Source organism: Ranitomeya variabilis, chromosome 4 (assembly GCF_051348905.1).
Source record: "Ranitomeya variabilis isolate aRanVar5 chromosome 4, aRanVar5.hap1, whole genome shotgun sequence".
Lineage (NCBI taxonomy): Eukaryota > Metazoa > Chordata > Amphibia > Anura > Dendrobatidae > Ranitomeya > Ranitomeya variabilis.
The window spans coordinates 698929413-698954298 of record NC_135235.1 but is presented as its reverse complement, the minus strand read 5'-3'; the positions used below and the strand labels follow the sequence as shown (position 1 = coordinate 698954298).

The 24886-nt window shown below is 47.3% G+C and overlaps 1 protein-coding gene across 6 annotated transcripts in view; it reads right to left on the bottom strand.

Annotated features, from left to right (window-relative positions):
* Positions 1-24886, bottom strand: part of LOC143767730 (uncharacterized) — a 598000-nt gene that overhangs the window by 19367 nt on the left and 553747 nt on the right. The window contains exons 1-5 of one of the 6 annotated variants that reach the window (XM_077256222.1): positions 13654-13725; positions 6754-6903; positions 6445-6624; positions 6239-6362; positions 6060-6157 (exon numbers count right to left, since the gene is read on the bottom strand). In XM_077256222.1, the coding sequence (XP_077112337.1) occupies positions 6060-6157; positions 6239-6362; positions 6445-6624; positions 6754-6831 (480 nt within the window). In that variant the 5' untranslated portion in view covers positions 6832-6903; positions 13654-13725. Of the gene's footprint in view, positions 1-6059; positions 6158-6238; positions 6363-6444; positions 6625-6753; positions 6904-11204; positions 11484-11647; positions 11778-12781; positions 12873-13378; positions 13726-24886 lie in introns of those variants that run through there. The other 5 variants (XM_077256224.1, XM_077256225.1, XM_077256223.1 and 2 more) reach the window with 5 other exon arrangements.

Below are 24886 nucleotides of genomic sequence, written 5' to 3'. Positions count from 1 at the left end.
CACAGTATAATGGCCTCATATAGACAACTACTGCAAGGAATTTGTATGTTCTCCCCATGTTTGTGTGGGTTTCCTCCAGGTTCTCCGGTTTCCTCCCACATTCCAATGACATACTGATAGGGAATTTAGTTTGTGAGCCCCATCGGGGACAGGGATGAAAATGTATGCAAAGCACTGCAGAATATGTTGGTGCTATAAAGAGACTATTATTATTATTATATAGTGCATCACAGTATAATGGCTCCATATAGTGCTCCATAGTATAATGGCAGCATATAATGCCCCACACTATAATAGCCTCTTATAGTACCCCACAGTATAATTGCCCTATATACTGTTTCATGGTATACACAGCCTCTTATTCTACCCCACAGTATAATCGCCCCATATAATGCCCTAAAGTATAATGGCCTCATATAGTGCTCCACAGTATAAAGGCCTTATAGAGTGCACCACAGTATAAAGGCCCCATATAATGTTCCACAGTATATTATCCTCATGCAGTGTTCCACAGTATAATGGCCTCTTACAGTGCTTCTCAGTGTAATGGCTCCATATAGTGCCCAATAGTATAATGGCCCCATATAGTGCATCCTGGTATATGGCCGAATCTTGGCATATGTCCTTCAATCCTGGTATATGGCCCCTGGTATATGGCCCCATCTTGGCATATGGCATTTAATCCTGGTATATGACCCTCCATTCTTTTACATGGCTCATCTATTCTGGTGTATGTCCCTCCATCCTGGTACACGGCCCCCATCCTGTTATATGGCCCCTCCATCCTGGTATTTATGTCCCCATCCTCGTATATGGCCCCATATATTCCAATACATAGAAAAAACAAACACTTGTACTTACCTTCCCTGAGCTCCCACACAGCCCTGCATTCTGTTCATTGTGTTAGAGCACAGCAGATGAATGATCTCCCTGCTGTGCTCTGAACAGGTAGGCATTGAGCGGTGATCAGCAGCCTGTAATGTAATACTGATAACAGGCTGGGATCACCGCTCCCCGACACCTCTGCAGATACTCACCTCACACAGAACCGCCACTCCCCGGCAGCTCCAGTCATCGCACGCACTGAGGAGTCTGTACGCTATGCCCGCAGCATACACTAAGAGCTACACAACTATGGCCGCAATGTCCTCCCACAGATGTGACCTGGACAGCCCATGGGGCGTTCTCATGTCACAGCTAAGAGGCAGGAGAAGCAGCTTCAAAGCAAGAGATGTGATCAGACGGTGACCACAGCTTTTTATGCCCAAGAATTGCTGTATTTGAGGCGTGTAAGTGTCATACACACACACACACACACACACACACACACACACACACACACACACCAAAAAGCAAAAGGCAGCCCCAAGTGGCTGAAATAAAAAATAATTTAAAAGAAACTTAAAGTTGTACATTTAATTTTGTATTTAAACTAATTGATTATATAATAATTATTAAATATAACATAAAAAATCGAGGCACCTTCCCTTTAATCAGGCCTACTGGCTTGAGCTAAGGACCTCGCTCTGCTGTTTATCTCCGCTGTGCTCCCTGCCTGGAATCCCACTGCCATTATGTCTCTGCTTTCCTTTAGAATGTACTAGCACAGTATGATGGCCCTCATAGACCCCACACAGGATTATGGCCCCCACAGCCCCTCATACAGTATTATGGCCACCGCAGTCTGTTACACAAAATAAGTACCCCCACTTAGTATGGAAACCCTAATAGTCCACCACATTCCTTTACTCGTTAGAATGGCCCCCACAGCCCTCCACAATTTGATGCCCCCACAATTCCTGATATTTAAAAAAAAACAAACAAAAAAAACAACACACACTACTCACCCAACCCTGTTCCCGAGGTGCGCTGCTCTGGTCTGTGCAGTTTGAGTACTGAGGCTCCATACTACAGGTGTGATGTAGTGACGTCATTGTGCCTGCAGTGCACGGAGTCTCAGACTCACAGGCGAAGGTTGAATGGTGGATCAGGAGCTTTTGACTCCCTACTTCACTATTCTATTCAGCGGTATCACCGTCATGGCAGTATGGATATCGCTGAAATTGTGATGATGGGGAAGGAGAGGGTGACCAGTGCCAAACCGCACAGAGTCCTCTCAATTCATGGACACTATAGCGGCCACATGGGCTGCCGCTATGGATGATACGCCCCTGACTATCCAAGTATTGTGTTTTAAATATCTTATTGGCTCTGGGTTCATTAGTATCTGCACCAAGAATGGGGCTAAGGGAGTATTTATTAATTAGCTGAGGGGTAGCTGGTGGAGTGGATGGTATCATATTGTGTGTGTAGTATTGCTTGGACATTAGAAAGCGATAGGATGTATTGAGGGAACATTATACTGTGTGGGGGGATGGCGGTACTGTAGGAACATGATACTGTTAGTGGGGGATGGCAGTCCTCTGGAAACATTTTACAGTGTGGTGGAATGGCAGTACTGTGGGAATATTATACTGTGTGGAGGGAATGACAGTACTGTGGGAGCATTATACTGTGTGTAGTGGAATGGCGGTACTGTGGGAACATTATACACTGTGTGGGGGATATCAGTACTGTGAGAACCTTATACTTTGTGGGGGGATATCAGTACTGTGGGAACATTATACTGTGTGGGGGGATATCAGTACTGTGGGAACATTATACACTGTGTGGGGGGGAATGACAGTACTGTGGGAACATTATACTGTGTGTGGTTTAATGGTGGTACTGTGGTAACATTATACACTGTGGGGGATATCAGTACTGTGGGAACCTTATACTGTGTGGAGGGAATGACAGTACTGTTGGAGCATTATACTGTGTGTGGTGGAATGGTGGTACTGTGGGAACATTATACTGTGTGGAGGGAATGACAGTACTGTGGGAACATTATACTGTGTGGAGGGAATGACAGTACTGTGGGAGCATTATACTGTGTGGAGGGAATGACAGTACTGTGGGAGCATTATACTGTGTGGAGGGAATGACAGTACTGTGGGAGCATTATACTGTGTGGAGGGAATGACAGTACTGTGGGAGCATTATACTGTATGTGGGGGGATATCAGTACTGTGGGAACCTTATACTGTGTGGAGGGAATGACAGTACTGTTGGAGCATTATACTGTGTGTGGTGGAATGGTGGTACTGTGGGAACATTATACTGTGTGGAGGGAATGACAGTACTGTGGGAGCATTATACTGTGTGGAGGGAATGACAGTACTGTGGGAGCATTATACTGTGTGGAGGGAATGACAGTACTGTGGGAGCATTATACTGTGTGGAGGGAATGACAGCACTGTGGGAGCATTATACACTGTGTGGGGGGATATCAGTACTGTGGGAACATTATACACTGTGTGGGGGGATATCAGTACTGTGGGAACCTTATACTGTGTGGAGGGAATGACAGTACTGTTGGAGCATTATACTGTGTGTGGTGGAATGGTGGTACTGTGGGAACATTATACTGTGTGGAGGGAATGACAGTACTGTGGGAGCATTATCCTGTGTGGAGGGAATGACAGTACTGTGGGAGCATTATACACTGTGTGGGGGGATATCAGTACTGTGAGAACATTATACACTGTGTGGGGGGATATCAGTACTGTGGGAACATTATACTGTGTGGAGGGAATGACAGTACTGTGGGAGCATTATCCTGTGTGGAGGGAATGACCGTACTGTGGGAGCATTATACACTGTGTGGGGGGATATCAGTACTGTGAGAACATTATACACTGTGTGGGGGGGATATCAGTACTGTGGGAACATTATACTGTGTGTAGTGGAATGGCGGTACTGTGGGAACATCATACTCTGAGGGGCATCATACATACTGCAGAAGTGGTGTAAGAGTGTGTGCTATTAGAAGTAAGAATCCTCAGCATGGTGCAGCATTTATACAAGATGACTGCCAACTGGAGTCCAGGCAAGACCCTGCGGAACCGATGGGAGGCGGGAGATTTTCAGAAAGGAAGAGTCTAGATCGTATCCCGGGAAAGGTGATTTTGATGACACAAGTACCTGACATAAAAGGCCAACCTGCCAAAGCTGGAGCAGATTTCGCATCAAGCAAAGGAACGGGCAGGATGTGTGCAGTGGAATAATGCGAGGTCAAGTGACTAGGCCATGGAAAGCACCCAAGGCAGCAGGTTGTGGCGCACCAGAACCAGAACCTGTGCGGCACCAGATAAGTCCCAGAGTCCAAGCTACGCCAGCCAAAGCCCGAGAACCAGACCGGAGCCGGTCAAAACTCATAGGCCAGACTACACCAGGTAAGAGGCAGGTACCAGCCTTCACTACTTCGGATAAGAGAGACATATGCCGTTGGTCAAGCACCAACGATTCGTGAGGATATTCAACTTGGGAGTATATGCCTCCCAAGAAGAGCTGGTGTCTCGATTAAGCCGGGCCATTGCTTTTAGCACTGATGTACGGTACAGAGGTTGGTCCAGGATAGTACAACAGACAAGAATGGGGCCAGTGAAACAAAGGTGGACCAGCAAGTCTTAATAGCCTTTATCAGGAGGACTTGCAGCCTAGCGGGAAGAGCCGGAGACCTCCACTATGGCCTGTGTTTGCAGTAGAGCTAGTGGTGTGGCCTATATGTGTCGGGACTATCACCCTTGTCAGTAGCTAAAAAGTAACATACGGTTAAAGAAGGTTATTAAACTTAGAGTGAGCAGGAGAATTCATTGTATACAATGGCATGTAAAAAGTTTGGGCACCCCTGGTCAGAATAATTGTTATTGTGGACAGTTAAGCATGTTGATGATGAAATGATCACTAAAAGGCCTAAAGTTAAAGATGACACATTCCCTTTGTATTTTAGGCAAAAAATATATATATTTTACATTTAAAAAATTACAAAATAGAAAGTGGCCCGATGCAAAAGTTTGAGGACCCTGCATAGTTAGTACCTAGTAGCACCCCTTTCTGCAAATATCACAGCTTGTAAACACTTTTTGCAGCCAGCGTCTTTAAATTTTTGTTTGAGGAATTTTCATCCATTCTTACTTGGAAAATTCTTCCAGTTCTTTGAAATTCCTGGTCATCTTGCTTCCTCTGCTATTTTGAGGTCTTGCCACAGATTTTCAATGATTTTCAGATCAGGGGACTGTGAGCTATTGTAAAACCTTCAGCTTGCACCTTTTTGAGGTAGTCTATTGTGGATTTTGACATGTGTTTAGGATCATTATCTATCTGAAGAAGACATTCTTTTCGAACTTCAGCTGTTTTACAGATGATATGTTTGCAACAAAAATGTGTTGAAATTTCATTGAAACCATTCTTCACTCTATCCATGAAATGTGGCAACACAGCCCCAAAGAATGTTTGATCTACCCCCATGCGGCGGCGGTGGCGGTTTTGCCTCTCTAATAAATCTACAAGCTCTCACAGAAATTTTGCTCGGTCTTCCAGACCTTATCTTGGCCTCCACTGTCCCTGTTAACTGCCATTTTTGTTACATTTTGATCTGAGGAAAGGGCAACGTGCATGCACTTTGCTAACTTCTTATAGCCTTCTCCTGCTTTGTGGGCCTCCACCATTTTCAGAGTGCTAGGAATCTGTTTAGAAGAATCCATGGCTGCTGTATTTGGCACAAGGTTAGAGGAGGCTGGGTTTTTATAAAGATGGGAAATTCGCATCACCTGGCCTTTCCTAATGATGATAGTGAACAAGTCATAACCCCAACAGGTTAATTAAGGTGTGAAACCTTGGCAAAAGTTATCTGAGCACTCAAATCTTCAAGGGTGCCCAAACTTTTGCATCAGCATATTTTCCTTTTTGGAATTTTTAAAATGTGAAAGATGACAATTTTTTTGGCATAAATACAAAGGAAATGTGTCATCTTCACCTTTATATCTTTTAAAGATCATTTCATCTTCAATTTGCTTAACTGTCCACAATAACATTAATTTGACCAGGGGTGTCCAAACTTTTACATGCCACTGTATAAAACAGAACAATGGTGGCTAAAACAAGACTGAGCACAAGACCTTCACAGTCATCTACACATCATAGGGGAGATCTCTTGACACCTTCTCTCCATCTACCTGATGATCCTGAGGAACATTGGGATCTTCTTGTTTACAGTCCTGTGGGAGAAGAGGATGGGGACATCTCTCTGGTGTGGTCTTCTTACTGGATAGATCTGGAGGAAACATACAGGGACTGAATTCATTCTTTACATACAGATAATTATAGGCCGTGTGTATTTAGTCCTGTCTATTACCTGGTGATGTGAGGGGCTCTGGAACCTGCATCATAACGTCCTTATATACATCTTTGTGTCCTTCTAAATACTCCCACTCTTCCTTGGAGAAATAGACAGCGACATCCTGACACCTTATAGGAACCTGACACATACAATGATACCGTCATCCCCTGATCCCTTCATAGCATTACTGTATAATGTCCCAGCATTCCCAGCAGTGTCACCTCTCCAGTCAGCAGCTCAATCATCTTGTAGGCGAGTTCTAGGACCTTCTGGTCATTGATGTCCTCATGTATCAGGGGGTGAGGTGGAAGCCACGCGATGGATGGGGAAGACCCCTGAGCCCACTCAGACACAGGGTCCTGAAAGCACTCACTAGAGGTCTTCTTCACTACTGTGTAATCCTGGTTATGGAGAGACACATTAATAAATCTCACTACAGACATTTCCAGAGTCCTCACCTCTCCAGTTCTGTCCATCTGTTATTCCCATAGATAAGAATGATGTAATGTGACGTCATCAGAATCTCTCACCTCTCCAGTAAGCTGGAGGAGGATCTCTAGGGTGAGGTGTAATATCCTCTCTGCCATCTTGTCTCTGTCCATATCCATCCTTGATGGGTAATTCAGGAAAATTCTCTTCTATAGAAGATCTTCACTGAGAGGATCAGATATTGTAGAGACCTGAATGAGAAGGAGATGAAGCGATGTAACATCATAAAAATCCTATGTAATAATACAATTACTAGCGATAATAAGGGAAACATATGAGGAGATTTATTATTTTACAGTATTTAGTTTTCTTCTTACATCTACTAATAAAACCTATATATTTAGGCCACAGACAACAAGCAGTTTCTTCCTTGGAGTCGGTAGCTGAATACGTTTCTCATAGACTCATCTTCCATAACGCTAATTCTCGTCTCATTTACCGACACTGGAATCTGCATTACCATGCGAGTGGTAAATGGGTCGACACTGCCCTCACAGATAACACACCAGACCATCCCTTTCACGCTGTTCATGTCGACATCTCATCAGGAGATTATATCTCTGCTCGTCATTCCTGAGGGATTTGACGAGGTCCTGTTAGGGATGCCTTGGCTACGGTACCATTCTCCTCATATTGAGTGGTCCACAGGCAGAATTTTGGGATGGGGTGAATCTTGTGGGGGTAGATCTCAGAGGGAATGCGTTCAGGTTGCTACTACAGAGGTACCCGCAGATCTCTCCTCTCTCCCCAAGCAATATTGGCCCTATGCGGACGTGTTCTCCAAAAAGGCTGCGGAGACTCTTCCGCCTCACCGCCCCTATGACTGTCCTATTGACCTCTTGCCTGGTGCTGAGCCTCCCCGGGGTCGAGTCTATCCGTTATCTCTCCCGGAGATGGAGGCAATGTCACAGTACATCCAGGAAAATCTGGCAAGAGGATTCATTAGGAAGTCAGTGTCACCTGCAGGGGCTGGGTTCTTCTTCGTGCAGAAGAAGAACGGGGAACTACGTCCATGCATAGATTACAGGAGCCTTAACGCCATCACCGTTAAGAATAAGTATCCTTTGCCCCTGATATCTGAGCTCTTTCAAAGGCTTCGGGGAGCGAGGATATTTTAGATCTGCGGGGTGCTTACAACCTGATTCGCATCCGTGAGGGGGATGAATGGAAGACTGCTTTTAACACCAGGGATGGGCACTATGAATATCTGGTGATGCCCTTCGGGCTCTGTAATGCCCCAGCCATTTTCCAAGACTTTGTGAACGACATCTTCCGGGATATGCTCACCACCTCGGTCGTAGTCTATCAGGATGATATTCTCATCTACTCTCCAGATATTGACTCCCATCGGAGAGATGTTCGCAAAGTCTTCGACCTCTTACGGACAAATTCCCTCTACGCAAAGTTGGAGAAATGTGTGATTGAGCAGGAGTCCTTACCTTTTCTGGGTTATATCATCTCTACCCAGGGATTGGATATGGATCCTGCCAAACTACAGGCTGTGATGGACTGGTAGGAACCCCATTCTCTTAAAGCGGTGCAGCGCTTTATGGGGTTCATTAATTACTATCGCCAGATCATTCCACACTTCTCAACCTTGGTAGCTTCCTTGGTTGCCCTCACCAAGAAGGGAGCAAATCCCAAATTGTGGTCTGAGGAGGTCTCCAAGGCCTTTCTCTCCATTAAGTCACACTTCGCTAGCGCTCCCATCCTACATCGCCCCGATGTAGATAAGCCATTTATAATGGAGGTGGATGCCTCATCTGTTGGTGCTGGAGCAGTCCTTTTCCAAAAGGATGCTTAAGGTCGGAAGCATCCTAGCTTCTTCTTTCCTAAGACCTTCTCACCAGCAGAGAGGAATTATTCCATTGGGGACAGGGAGTTGCTAGCCATGAAGTTGGCCTTCTCGGAGTGGAGACATCTCTTGGAGGGAGCTCGTTTTCCCTTCCAAGTCTTCACAGATCACAAGAATTTGGTGTACCTGCAGACAGCCCAGTGGTTAAGTTCTCGCCAGGCAAGATGGTCCTTGTTCTTCTCCCGGTTCCATTTCACCCTCCATTTTCTTTCCGTGGAGAAGAACATTCGTGCCGACGCGCTCTCTCTCACTCTGTTGTATCATCTGAGGAGGAGCCTCGGCTTATTGTCCCCACCGAGAGCCTCAGAACTGTGGCCCCGGTTTCGCTCAAGTCTGTGCCTCCGGGATTGTACCATCCAATCTGCATCTGGAGGTTCTCTCTTGGGCTTACTCGTCCAGGGTGGCTTGACATTTTGGGCCCAAAAGGACATCTGAGCTATTGGCGAGGACATATTGGTGGCCGTATATGGCTCGTGACGTCGCAGACTATGTTCGGGCGTGTGTCTCTTGCAAGTCTCTTTGGCAACGGCCAGCTGGGTTGCTTTACCACCTGCCGGTGGCGGACAGGCCCTGGGAGATGGTCGGGATGTACTTTATGGTGGGCTTACCCAAGTCTTGTAGCTGCACCATTATCTGGGTGATCACCGACCATTTTTCCAAAATGGTGCACTTGGTGCCTCTTCCACGGCTACCTTCTGCACGGGCTCTGGCAGCGTTGTTCATCAAGCATATCTTTCGCCTACACGGTATGCCGGACAAAATTGTCAGTGACCGGGGTCCCCAGTTTGCGTCTTGATTCTGTTGAGAGCTTTGTCATCTACTCAGTATTGAGTTGAATCTCTCCTCGGCATATCATCCCGAGACGAATGGGTTGGTTGAGAGGGCCAACCAGACCCTGGTCACATATTTACGACATTTTGTTTCTGCCAGGCAGGATGACAGGGCATCCTTGCTACCGTGGGCAGAGTTTGCGCTTAACAACGCTGTAGCCGAGTCCACCGGTCAGACTCCATTCCTCCTAAATTACGGCCAGCATCCGCGGGTGCCTGTGCCCATGCCAGTGTCTTCCGCTGACTCCAGGGTGGCAGACTGGGCTGTGGAGGCACGTGACATTTGGGACCACACTCAGGATGCCATTCGGGCCTCCAAGGAGAGAATGAGGACCTCCGCCGATGCTCATCGATGCCCCGCTCCGACCTTTGCTCCTGGCGACTGGGTGTGGCTCTCCGCCCGTAACATCAGGCTGTGAGTTGAGTCCACTAAGTTTGCACCTCGCTACTTGGGTCCCTTCAAGGTCCTCGAATAGGTTAACCCTGTGGTCTACCGTCTGGCCCTTCCGCCATGCCTGGGTATCACCGACACCTTTCATGTGTCCCTCTTGAAGCCCATATACATGTCCCAGTTTTCCAAGTCATCTGCCGGGACATCGGGTTCGTCTACGGACGATTACGAGGTGAACGCTATTTTGGGGTGCAAGGTGGTACGTGGCAAAAAATTCTATTTGGTGGATTGGAAGGGTTATGGCCCAGAGGACAGGTCCTGGGAGCCTGCTGAACACATTCAGGCTCCACAGCTCTTTGCTGCCTTCGAGCGTAGCGAGGTCCAAGGAGGGGGGGGGGCCCTAGTAGGGGGGTAATGTTAGGTGTCGAGATCCTGCCTCTGCACAGGGGGAATCTCAAACCATCTCCCCTGCGGTCTCCCATTCTTCTCTAGCCGCAGTGGAGTCTGCTCAGTGGAGACGTCGGTCTCAGCATCTAGCACCTGTTCTTGCTGCAGCTATAAAAGGTTTGCATGGTCGCACGGCCATGCGCTAGTGTACATTTGGAATCGTGTGTGTGTTGATGAGTGTAAGTCGTTCTTTAAAATCCCCTCCCTTGTGTATGACTGTGCGCAAAAGGTTGATGCTAAGCTGTCAACACAAAGACACATGATACAGCGTCTATTGCTGTAACCGCCAGTGCGTCGCCGTGCGCTTATAGAGCGCTTTCCTATCCCAAGTCCGGGTGGTTAGTGGGTCCGCCAAATCGGCACAGCACGCACTCTTGTGCTTTAAGTTATATTTTCTGTTACTTTGACACCCCAGTTGCGGTGTCGAGCGCAAGTGGTCTGAACGTACACTCTACTCCTGTGTCTTGGGATAGAGTCCTGAGACTCCTTGCTTGTGCTCTTGGTGCGGTACCGTGGCCCTGTGATGCAACAGAGTTTGCTTCATTCACACAAGGTGAAGTTAACCCGTGTGTGTATCCACATTGTACCGCCATATAGTCCGTCATTACTCAGCAGCAGGTTCCATCTCTGCACTGTGGACCACGGGCTGCGAGTGCACCTTATACCATCTCTCTTATAATTTGGTGCAATCCGCTAGCCCTCACACATTGTGATTCTTATAAGGAGACAACACAAAACCCCCCTAAATATAACATTTTATAACAACCCCACAATCTGTGACTCTTCAGGGTAAATCGCTCTCTCACCATTGGATTAGAGCTGATACTATGGAGCTAAAGGGACTAAACAGACTTTCTGTCACCTCCATAAAGGGGCACTTTTCCGTGTTTGTCAGAACTGTCCGAGGATTATAAGAGGTGATAGTTCCCCCCAATTAGAAGGGACACCTGTGGATATTGGGGTCTTTACCTGCTACAGTTCTGATGTGGAACCTCCCCCACATAGAGAAAAACAGAGCCTCCAGCACTGACCTCCACCCGCAGAGCCGCACTCCACATAGAGAATAATGGAGCCTCCAGCACCGACCTCCACCCGCAGAGCCGCACTCCACATAGAGAATAATAGAGCCTCCAGCACCGACCTCCACCCGCAGAGCCGCACTCCACATAGAGAATAATGGGGCCTCCAGCACCGACCTCCACCCGCAGAGCCGCACTCCACAGAGAATAATGGGGCCTCCAGCAGCGACCTCCACCCGCAGAGCCGCACTCCACATAGAGAATAATGGAGCCTCCAGCACCGCACTCCACCCGCAGAGCCGCACTCCACAGAGAATAATGGGGCCTCCAGCAGCGACCTCCACCCGCAGAGCCGCACTCCACATAGGGAATAATGGAGCCTCCAGCACAGACCTCCACCCGCAGAGCCGCACTCCACATAGAGAATAATGGAGCCTCCAGCACCGACCTCCACCCTCAGAGCCGCACTCCACATAGAGAATAATGGAGCCTCCAGCACCGACCTCCACCCGCAGAGCCGCACTCCACATAGAGAATAATGGGGCCTCCAGCACCGACCTCCACCTGCAGAGCCGCACTCCACATAGAGAATAATGGAGCCTCCAGCACCGACCTCCACCCGCAGAGCCGCACTCCGCATAGAGAATAATGGAGCTTCCAGCACCGACCTCCACCCGCAGAGCCGCACTCCACATAGAGAATAATGGAGCCTCCAGCACCGACCTCCACCCGCAGAGCCGCACTCCACATAGAGAATAATGGAGCCTCCAGCACCGACCTCCACCCACACTCCACATAGAGAATAATGGAGCCTCCAGCACCGATCTCCACCCGCAGAGCCACACTCCACATAGAGAATAATGGAGCCTCCAGCACCGACCTCCACCCGCACTCCACATAGCGAATAATGGGGCCTCCAGCACCGACCTCCACCTGCAGAGCCGCACTCCACATAGAGAATAATGGAGCCTCCAGCACCGGCCTCCACCCGCAGAGCCGCACTTCACATAGAGAATAATGGAGCCTTCAGCACCGACCTCCACCCGCAGAGCCACACTCCACATAGAGAATAATGGAGCCTCCAGCACCGACCTCCACCCGCAGAGCCGCACTCCACATAGAGAATAATGGGACCTCCAGCACCGACCTCCACCTGCAGAGCCGCACTCCACATAGAGAATAATGGGGCCTCCAGCACCGACCTCCACCTGCAGAGCCGCACTCCACATAGAGAATAATGGAGCCTCCAGCACCGACCTCCACCCGCAGAGCCGCACTCCACATAAATAATGGAGCCTCCAGCACCGACCTCCACCCGCAGAGCCGCACTCCACATAGAGAATAATGGGGCCTCCAGCACCGACCTCCACCCGCAGAGCCGCACTCCACAGAGAATAATGGGGCCTCCAGCAGCGACCTCCACCCGCAGAGCCGCACTCCACATAGAGAATAATGGAGCCTCCAGCACCGACCTCCACCCGCAGAGCAGCACTCCACATAGGGAATAATGGAGCCTCCAGCACAGACCTCCACCCGCAGAGCCGCACTCCACATAGAGAATAATGGAGCCTCCAGCACCGACCTCCACCCGCAGAGCAGCACACCACATAGAGAATAATGGAGCCTCCAGCACCGACCTTCATCCGCACACCACATAGAGAATAATGGGGCCTCCAGCACCGACCTCCACCCGCAGAGCCGCACTCCACATAGAGAATAATGGAGCCTCCAGCACCGACCTCCACCCGCAGAGCCGCACTCCTCATAGAGAATAATGGAGCCTCCAGCACCGACCTCCACCCGCAGAGCCGCACTCCACATAGAGAATAATGGAGCCTCCAGCACCGACCTCCACCCGCAGAGCCGCACTCCACATAGAGAATAATGGGGCCTCCAGCACTGACCTCCACCCGCAGAGCCGCACTCAACATAGAGAATAATGGAGCCTCCAGCACCGACCTCCACCCGCAGAGCCGCACTCAACATAGAGAATAATGGGGCCTCCAGCACTGATCTCCACCTGCAGAGCCGCACTCCTCATAGAGAATAATGGAGCCTCCAGCACCGACCTCCACCCGCAGAGCCGCACTCCTCATAGAGAATAATGGAGCCTCCAGCACCAACCTCCACCCGCAGAGCCGCACTCCACATAGAGAATAATGGAGCCTCCAGCACCGACCTCCACCTGCAGAGCTGCACTCCACATAGAGAATAATGGAGCCTCCAGCACCGACCTCCACCTGCAGAGCCGCACTCCTCATAGAGAATAATGGAGCCTCCAGCACCGACCTCCACCCGCAGAGCCGCACTCCACATAGAGAATAATGGAGCCTCCAGCACCGACCTCCACCCGCAGAGCCGCACTCCACATAGAGAATAATGGAGCCTCCAGCACTGACCTCCACCCGCAGAGCCGCCAACACGTATATGGTAGGGCAAATGCTAGAATGTATGGGCTCCTTCCAGGTGTGACGTCATTTCCGGTGGCGTGTCCTATCGGGAGGGGGCGTGTTCTGAGTTCACATCATGGGAGGGGTATTCTCTTTTGGTTGAGCCTAGACTGTATGGGCTCCTTCCTGGTTCCCTGACTGCAGCCCATACACTCTAGCCGGTGTTCTGAAAATTGTCGGCATGTCGTAGATAGTAGGGAAGGGCGAGGCTACGGAGTCACGTGCCGCAAACTGACCAATCACGGCCAAGCAACAGCTGAAGATGCAGGGTGGAGAGAAGAGGAGCTCTGGGCGGGGCTCTGGGCGGCAACATGCCTGAAAATTTCAGGGACGGGCGTGATTATGGCACCTGGGGGCCTGGTTAAAACCACAATAGTGAGGGAGGGGGCGTGACAAAGGGAGGGGGGCGTTACTATGCTCAGAAATTTCAGGGCGTCTTCATTTCTGCAAAGGGGGGTGATTAAAGCAGCGGGGAGTGACTACATGCCGAGAAGGGGAGTGTATCCATGCCCAGAAATTTCACCAGAGGGACGATGCTGAAGTTGGTTTCTTATTCGTTCAGTTTCTTATTCGGCTATTTTTTATTTTGTTTTTTTTCAGGTTTTTCAATAAAAATAAACCATTGTAAGTATATAATATTATGCGGTCATGTGCCCTCTTGTGAATACACTTAAAAACAGATAAAAATATTAGAAGGCTGGCACAAAAATGGGCATCAAAGTGGGCACTGAGGTATGGTATTAAAGGTGTTAAATGGCTTTGTGCCACTGATCTGACACCTGACTTGCATACCTTGTGATGCCACACATCAAGTTCCTGTCAATCCAGCCTGGCACAAATGGGTTCTGGGCATCAGAACTGGCATCAAAGTGGGCAGAGAACCAATTTTCACACATGCGAATAAGTAACAGCTATTTTTAAGGGGTTAAATGCCTTTGTGCTACTTATTAAACACCTGATTTACATACCTACTGATGCCCCACATGAAATCCATGTCACTCCAGCCTGGCACAAATGGGTTCTGGGCATCAAAACTGGCATCAAATGGGGCAAATCGCCCATTTTCACAGATTTGAATAAGTAACAGCTATTTTTAAGGGGTTAAATAGCTTTGTGCCACTGATCTAACACCTGATTTACATACCTACTGATGCCCCACATGAAATACATGTCACTCCAGCCTGGCACAAATGGGTTCTGGGCATCAGAACTGGCATCAAAATGGTCAAATCACCCATTTTCACAGATTTGAATAAGTAACAGCTATTTTTGAGAGGTTAAATGCCTTTGTGCCACTGATTTAACACCTGATTAACATACCTAATGATGCCCCACATGAAATCCATGTCACTCCAGCCTGGCACAAATGGGTTCTGGGCATCAGAACTGGCATCAAATGGGGCAAACAGCCCATTTTCACAGATTTGAATAAGTAACTGATGTTTTTAAGGGGTTAAATGCCTTTGGGCCACTGATCTGACACTTAAAATACACAGACAGTGATGCCCTGCATCAAACCCAGGTCCCTTCAGCCTGGCCCAAATGGGTTCTGGGCACCAGAACTGGCATCAAAGTGGGCAAACAGCCAATTTTCGCAGATTTGAATAAGTAACTGATGTTTTTAAGGGGTTAAATGCCTTTGGGCCACTGATCTGACACTTAAAATACACAGAAAGTGATGCCCTGCATCAAACCCAGGTCCCTTCAGCCTGGCCCAAATGGGTTCTGGGCACCAGAACTGGCATCAAAGTGGGCAAACAGCCAATTTTCGCAGATTTGAATAAGTAACTGATGTTTTTAAGGGGTTAAATGCCTTTGGGCCACTGATCTGACACTTAAAATACACAGACAGTGATGCCCTGCATCAAACCCAGGTCTCTCCAGCCTGGCCCAAATGGGTTCTGGGCACCAGAACTGGCATCAAAGTGGGCAAACAGCCCATTTTCACAGATTTGAATAAGTAAGTGGTGTTTTTAAGGGGTTAAATTCCTTTGTGCCACTGATACCAGAGTGCATACATATAGAACAGGGAGCCCCACAATAAAACCAGGTCTCTTCAGCCTGGCCCTAATTAGTTCTGGGCATCAGAACTGTCATCAAACTGGGCAAACAGCCAATTTTAACAGATTTGAATAGGGACCTGCTGTTTTTAACCCCTTCATGACCCAGCCTATTTTGGCCTTAATGACCTTGCCGTTTTTTGCAATTCTGACCAGTGTCCCTTTATGAGGTAATAACTCAGGAACGCTTCAACGGATCCTAGCGATTCTGAGATTGTTTTTTCGTCACATATTGGGCTTCATGATAGTGGTAAATTTAGGTCGATAATTTCTGAGTTTATTTGTGAAAAAAACGGAAATTTGGCGAAAATTTTGAAAATTTCGCAATTTTCACATTTTTAATTTTTATTCTGTTAAACCAGAGAGGTATGTGACACAAAACAGTTAATAAATAACATTTCTCACATGTCTACTTTACATCAGCACAATTTTGGAAACAAATTTTTTTTTTGCTAGGAAGTTATAAGGGTTAAAATTTGACCAGTGATTTCTCATTTTTACAACAAAATTTACAAAACCATTTTTTTTTAGGGACCACCTCACATTTGAAGTCAGTTTGAGGGTTCTATATGGCTGAAAATACCCAAAAGTGACACCATTCTAAAAACTGCACCCCTCAAGGTGCTCAAAACCACATTCAAGAAGTTTATTAACCCTTCAGGTGTTTCACAGCAGCAGAAGAAACATGGAAGGAAAAAATGAACATTTAACTTTTTAGTCACAAAAATGATATTTTAGCAACAATTTTTTTATTTTCCCAAGGGTAAAAGGAAAAACTGGACCACGAACGATGTTGTCCAATTTGTCCTGAGTACGCTGATACCTCATATGTGGGGGTAAACCACTGTTTGGGCGCACGGCAGAATTCGGAAGGGAAGGAGAGCCATTTGACTTTTTGAATGAAAAATTGGCTCCAATCTTTAGCGGACACCATGTCGCGTTTGGAGAGCCCCCGTGTGCCTAAACATTGGAGCTCCCCCACAAGTGACCCCATTTTGGAAACTAGACCCCCCAAGGAACTTATCTAGAAGCATAGTGAGCACTTTAAACCCCCAGGTGCTTCACAAATTGATCCGTAAAAATGAAACAGTACTTTTTTTTCACAAAAAAATTATTTTAGCCTCAATTTTTTCATTTTCACATGGGCAACAGGATAAAATGGATCCTAAAATTTGTTGGACAATTTCTCCTGAGTACACTGATACCTCACATGTGGGGGTAAACCACTGTTTGGGCACATGGTAAGGCTCGGAAGGGAAGGAGCGCCATTTGACTTTTTGAATGAAAAATGATCTCCATCGCTAGCAGAGACCATGTCACGTTTGGAGAGCCCCCGTGTGCCTAAACATTGGAGCGCTCCCACAAGTGACCCCATTTTGGAAAGTAGACCCCCCAAGGAACTTATCTAGAAGCATAGTGAGCACTTTAAACTCTCAGGTGCTTCACAAATTGATCCGTAAAAATGAAAAAGTACTTTTTTTTCACACAAAATTTCTTTTAGCCTCAATTTTTTCATTTTCACATGGGCAACAGGATAAAATGGATCCTAAAATTTGTTGGGCAATTTCTGCTGAGTATGTTGATACCTCATATGTGGGGGTAAACCACTGTTTGGGTGCACGGCAAGGCTCGGAAGGGGAGGCGTGCCATTTGACTTTTTGAATGGAAAATTAGCTCCAATCGTTAGCGAACACCATGTCGCGTTTGGAGAGCCCCTGTGTGCCTAAACATTGGAGCTCCCCTACACGTGACCCCATTTTGGAAACTAGACCCCCCAAGGAACTTATCTAGATGCATAGTGAGCACTTATAACCCCCAGATGCTTCACAGAAGTTTATAACGCAGAGCCGTGAAAATAAAAAATAATTTTTCTTTCCTCAAAAATGATTTTTAGCCCAGGATTTTTTAATTTTCCAAGGGTAATAGGAGAAATTGGACCCCAAATGTTGTTGTCCAGTTTGTCCTGAGTACGATGATACCCCATATGTGGGGGTAAACTACTGTTTGGGCACACGGCAGGGCTCGGAAGGGAAGGCACGCCATTTGGCTTTTTGAATGGAAAATTAGCTCCAATCATTAGCGGACACCATGTCACGTTTGGAGAGCCCCTGTGTGCCTAAACATTGGAGCTCCCTAACAAGTGACCCCATTTTGGAAACTAGACCTCCCAAGGAACTAATCTAGATGTGTGGTGAGCACTTTGAACCCCCAAGTGCTTCGCAGAAGTTTATAACGCAGAGCCGTGAAAATAATAAATGTGTTTCCTTTCCTCAAAAATATTTTTTTAGCCCAGAATTTTTTATTTTTGCAAGGGTAACAGGAGAAATTGGACCCCAAAAGTTGTTGTCCAGTTTCTCCTGAGTACGCTGATACCCCATATGTGGGGGTAAACCACTGTTTGGGCACATGCCGGGGCTCGGAAGGGAAGTAGTGACGTTTTGGAATGCAGACTTTGATGGAATGCTCTGCGGGCGTCACGTTGCATTTGCAGAGCCCCTGATGTGCCTAAACAGTAGGAACTCCCCACAAGTGACTCCATTTTGGAAACTAGACCCCCCAAGGAACTTATCTAGATGTGTGGTGAGCACTTTGAACCCCCAAGTGCTTCACAGAAGTTTACAACGCAGAGCCGTGAAAATAAAAAATCATTTTTCTTTCCTCAAAAAAGATGTTTTAGCAAGCAATTTTTTATTTTCACAAGGGTAGCAGGAGAAATTGGGCCCCAATGTTTGTTGCCCAGTTTGTTGTGAGTACAGTGATACCCCATATGTGGGGGTAAACCACTGTTTGGGCGCACGTCAGGGCTCGGAAGGGAAGTAGTGACATTTGAAATGCAGACTTTGATGGAATGGTCTGCGGGCGTCACGTTGCATTTGCAGAGCCCCTGATGTGCCTAAACAGTAGAAACACCCCACAAGTGACCCCATTTTGGAAACTAGACCCCCCAAGGAACTTATCTAGATGTGTGATGAGCACGTTCAACCCCCAAGTGCTTCACAGAAGTTTACAACGCAGAGCCGTGAAAATAAAAAATCATTCTTCTTTCCTCAAAAATTATGTCTTAGCAAGTAATTTTTTATTTTTGCAAGGGTAACAGGAGAAATTGGACCCCAACAGTTGTTGCCCAGTTTGTCCTGAGTACGCTGGTACCCCAAATGTGGGGGTAAACCACTGTTTGGGCACACGTCGGGGCTTGGAAGGGAGGGAGCACCATTTGACTTTTTGAATGCAAGATTGGCTGGAATCAATGGTGGCGCCATGTTGCGTTTGGAGACCCCTGATGTGCCTAAACAGTGGAAACCCCTCAATTCTAACTTCAACACTAACCCCAACACACCCCTAACCCTAATCCCAACTGTAGCCATAACCCTAATCCCAACCCTAACCCCAACACACCCCTAACCACAACCCTAACCCCAACACACCCGTAACCCTAATTCCAACCCTAGCCCTAATTCCAACCCTAACCCTAAAGCTATGTGCCCACGTAGCGGATTCGTGTGAGATTTTTCCGCACGACTTTTGAAAAATCTGCAAGTAAAAGGCACTGCGTTTTACCTGCGGATTTACAGCAGATTTCCAGTGTTTTTTTGTGCGGATTTCACCTGCGGATTCCTATTGAGGAACAGGTGTAAAACGCTGCGGAATCCGCACAAAGAATTGACATGCTGTGGAAAATACAACGCAGCGTTTCTGCACGGAATTTTCCGCATTATGGGCACAGCGGATTTGGTTTTCCATAGGTGTACACGGTACTGTAAACCTGATGGAAAACTGCTACGAATTCGCAGCGGCCAATCCGCTGCGGATCCGCGGCCGATCCGCTGCGGATCCGCGGCCGATCCGCTGCGGATCCGCGGCGGATCCGCGGCCGATCCGCTGCGGATCCGCGGCCGATCCGCTGCGGATCCGCTGCCAAATCCGCACATGCCATAACCCTAACCCTACCCGTAACCCTAACCCTAGTTCTAACCCTAACCCTAGTTCTAACCCTAACCCTAGTGGAAAAAAAAAATATATATATTTTCTTTATTTTATTATTGTCCCTATCTATGGGGGTGATAAAGGGGGGGGTTTATTTATTATTTTTTTTATTTTGATCGCTGTGGTAGAACCTACCACAGCGATCAAAATGTACCTGTAAGGAATCTGCCGGCCGGCGGGCGTACTGAGCATGCGCCCGCCATTTTGGAAGATGGCGGCGCCCAGCGAGGAGACGGCCGGACACCGGGAGGATCGGTAAGTATGAAAGGGTGGTGGGGGGGTGGATCTGAGCACAGGGGGGGTGATCGGAGGACGGGGGGAGCGGACAGCAGGACGGGGGAGCGGGCAGGAGCACGGGGCAGCGGAGCACAGGACGGAGGGGACCGGACCACGCACCGGAGCACTGGGGGGGCGATCGGTGGGGTGGGGGGTGGTCACTTCAGGTTTTCCAGCCATGGCCGATGATATTGCAGCATCGGCCATGGCTGGATTGTAATATTTCACCTGTTTTTTAGGTGAAATATTACAAATCGCTCTGATTGGCAGTTTCACTTTCAACAGCCAATCAGAGCGATCGTAGCCACGGGGGGGTGAAGCCACCCCCCCTGGGCTGAAGCACCACTCCCCCTGTCTCTGCAGATCGGGTAAAATGGGAGTTAACCCCTTCACCCGATCTGCAGGGACGCGATCCCTCCATGACGCATACGCTGCGTCATAGGTCGGGAAGGCACAGACTTTCATGACGCAGCGTATGCGTCAAAGGTCGGGAAGGGGTTAAGGGGTTTTTGGGCCACTGATCTGACACTTAAAATACACAAATAGCGATGCCCTGCATCAAACCCAGGTCCCTCCAGCCTAGCCCATATGGGTTCTGGGCACCAGAATTAGCCCCAAAGTGGGCAAATATAGTGGGTTGGTGTCGGGAATGCCTTGGTTACAGCATCAAAACCCTGTTATTAACTGGGTTACTGAGGAAATTGTTCAATGGTCCTTATCTAAGTCCTTGAAGTGTGTATCTGTGTTGTCTGTCGGTCTGGAAGCTATTCCGGAGTATCTGAAGGTCTTTGAAGACGTGTTCTCTGAAAGTGAGGCTGAGGTTCTACCGCCACATCCATCTTTTAATTGTGCCATCAATTTAATCTGTCTTGTCCTGAGCGGCTGGCCATGAAGGAGTATATTGCCGAGAGTCTTCGTAAGGGGCATATCCGCCCTTATGTTTCTCCTATGGCAGCTGGCTTTTTCTTTGTAAAGAAAAAAGATGGTGGTTTGAGTCCTTGCCTCGACTTTCGGGAACTCAACAAAATCACTGTGAGAAACACGTACCCACTTCCTCTCATTCCTGACTTGTGTAACCAGTTGTCTGGGGCCAAATGATTTTCAAAGTTGGATTTGTGGGGAGCCTATAATTGGATAAGTGTTTGAGAGGGAGACGAGTGGAAGACGGTGTTTCTCACGTGAGAAGTTCTTTTTGAGAATCTTTTTACGTCCTTCGGGCTAACAAACACCCCTGGCCATTTTTCAAAATTTTATTAATATTGTGTTTGCTGATCTGATCGGTCACTTTGCGATTATTTACCTTGACGACATCTTGGTTTACTCCCCTGACAGTGAAACCCATTTTCACTATTCACGTACTGTCCTTCATAGACTCAGGGAAAAACTACTTTTTTCAAAATTTGAAATGTTAATTTTTTGTACAGGAGTTATCATTTTTGGGTTTGATTGTTTCCAATGAGGGGTTTCACATGGATCCCAAGAAGGTGCAGGCTATTAGTGATTGGGTTCAGCCCCGTGACTTGAAGGGTTTGCAACTAGTGATGAGTGAGTATACTCGTTACTTTGGTTTTCCCGAGCACACTCGGGTGGTCTCCAAGTATTTATGTCTGATCAGAGATTTAGTTTTCCTTGCCGCAGCTGCATGATTTACAGCTACTAGACAGCTTGATTACATGTGGGGATTCCCTGGCAAACAGGCAACCCCCACATGTACTCAGGCTGGCTAGCAGCCATTCATTATGCAGCTGCATCAACAAAAACTAAATCTCTGAGCAGTCACAAATACTCGGGAGACCACCCGAGCGTGCTCGGGAAAGCCCGAGCAACGAGTATACTCGCTCATCTCTATTTGCAACGCTTCTTGGGGTTTGCAAACTACTATCGAAAGTTCATCAAGTGTTTTTTGCAGGTAGTTAATAGTGATGAGCGAATATACTTGTTGCTCGGGAAATCTCCGAGTATTTGTGACTGCTCAGAGATTTAGTTTTTGTTGACGGAGCTGCATGATTTATGGCAATTATGGCACTTAGCCTCTCTCTTCCCACTGCCCTGTAGCGGTGGCAATGGGGTAATAGTTGGGTGGTTGATGTGACCTTTGAATTGTAAGGTCACATCAAGCCCGGCTTAGTAATGGAGAGGTGTCAATAAGACAGCTATCCATTACTAATCCTATAGATCTCCTGTAATGAATAAAAAAAAAAAAAAACAACAATATACCTGTCCGTTGTTCTGTCCCACGCAGTAATCCATATCTGGGGAAAATACAGTTTGCAACCAGGACTGTGCTAAGATGCTACCAGCCCAGCTGCAAACTACTGGGGAATGAGGAGATGCTGCCAGCGCAGCCTCAGTGACTAGCGGTGAAGTCACTGAGTCTACCCTCCCTGCTTGCCTGACCCGCGCTGAACTCTGGAGCGTGGGAAAATGCCAGTTCATTTTCCCACGCTGCAGAGTTCATTGCAGTTCAAGCCGGAAGGGAGGGCAGACTATGTGACATCAGCACTAGTCTCTGTAGCTGCACTGGCAGCATCTCCTCATTCCCCAGTAGTTTGCAGCCATGGCGGTTGCATTTCAGCACCGCTCCTAGTTGCAAACTGTATTTTCCCCAGATATTGATTACTGCGTGGGACAGAACGACTGACAGGTATGGTATATTGTTGGGTTTTTGTTTTTGTTTTTTTTTAATTACAGGAGAACAAGGGCGTTGTATGTATTAGCTGCATAATAAGGATGAAAAACTGTGTTTAGTGTTTTATTTCATTAAAAGACTTTATCCTGGCTGCGTCTTTATTGAACCTGTAACAACTATAGGATTAGCAATGGATAGGTGTCTTCTTGACACTTCTCCATTACTAAGCCGGGCTTGATGTGACCTTACAATATAAAGGTCACATCAACCCCCAAACTATTACCCCATATACCACCGATACAGGGCAGCGGGAAGAGAGAGGCTAAGTGCTGAAATTGGTGAATCTTAAAAATGCGACATTTCTGGGGAGGCTGAGAGCTAGTGTTTGTAGCCATGAGGGGTCAATATCCATGGCCCCTTCCTAGGCTATGAATATCAGCCCGCAGCTGTCTGTATAGCTTTTTCTGGAATTTAATTATAAGGGTACCCCATGTCATTTTTGGGGGGCCACCCTATTTTAATAGCCAGTAAACACTAAAAATACAGCTGTGGGCTCATATTCATAGCCTGGGGAGATCCATGGGTATTAACCCCTTCTTAGGCTATAAACATTGGCCTCCAGTCGCTGGCTTTCCCTCTCTGGATTGGAAAATTATGCGGGAGCCCGCAACATTTTTTCCCCCCAAAATAATCTTTTATTAATTACATACATGTCCTCTAATTTGCACACACACTATACTAATTGTATTGATCACTGACATATACAGTACATATCTAACTATTCTGCATCTACTTAGTGTATGTAAACCATGTCTTCTATCCTGTCGGCTCCAGCAGTGATTTTAGAGAGGCTGACAAATGAATAACCGGCTATTCTTCTATGTATCTCTCTCTGCAATATAAAGACTATATATATACAGTGTATATATATATATATATATATATATATATATATATATATATATATATATATATATAACCATATGCAAGAAGAAAGAGAAGGCACTCACCGATCTAAATTTCCCAACTTTATTTAATCTCAAACACTCTCGCACCCCTCCAATCTATTCTAAACTCTGCTGCCCGACTAATCCACCTGTCCCCCCGCTATTCTCCGGCCTCTCCCCTCTGTCAATCCCTTCACTGGCTCCCCATTGCCCAGAGACTCCAGTACAAAACCCTAACCATGACGTACAAAGCCATCCACAACCTGTCTCCTCCTTACATCTGTGACCTCATCTCCCGGTACTTTCCTACACGCAACCTCCGATCCTCACAAGATCTCCTTCTCTACTCCCCTCTTATCTCCTCTTCCCACAATCGTATACAAGATTTCTCTCGCGTATCACCCCTACTCTGGAACCCTCTACCACAACACATCAGACTCTCGCCCACCATCGAAACCTTCAAAAAGAATCTGAAGACCCACCTCTTCCGACAAGCCTACAACCTGCAGTAACCACTGATCGACCAAACCGCTGCATGACCAGCTCTACCCTCACCTACTGTATCCTCACCCATCCCTTGTAGATTGTGAGCCTTCGCGGGCAGGGTCCTCTCTCCTACTGTACCTATTATGACTTGTATTGTTCAAGATTATTGTACTTGTTTTTATTATGTATACCCCTCCTCACTTGTAAAGCGCCATGGAATAAATGGCGCTATAACAATAAATAATAATAATAATAATAATCTTAATGTTAAAAAAATTCTATGGCCGGGGGAGTGAGGAGCGGAGTTCTTGTGAGCAGGGATAGACGACGGCCGTTTGTGCTTGTGCTTCCACGGGTCAGTATTTTTTTAACATGAAGATGAAATAAAGTTGGGAATTTTAGATCGGTGAGTGCCTTCTCTTTCTTCTTGCATATGGTCATGGATTTTCGTGTATTTTCAGAAGAGCACCTATGATCTTGATGCATGGCTGATGCTAGGACTATTATTCATTAATACCTGAACCCGAAATTTTTGGATAACCTCGTTTCACAGACAGTGCCGTTCGTTTTTGGTCTTCTTGGCGTTAGATATATATATATATATATATATATATATATATACACACACCCACTAGCTATTGAACCTGTTCTACGCCCGGGTGGCGAGCATTTATATTGGTATATGGTCTCCATCCTGGTATGCGCCTCTTCCATCCTGCCCCCTAATCTTGTCATGTGCTGCTACCATCTTGCACCCCCATCCTGTCATACGCTGCTCCCATCCTGCGCCCCCTTACTGT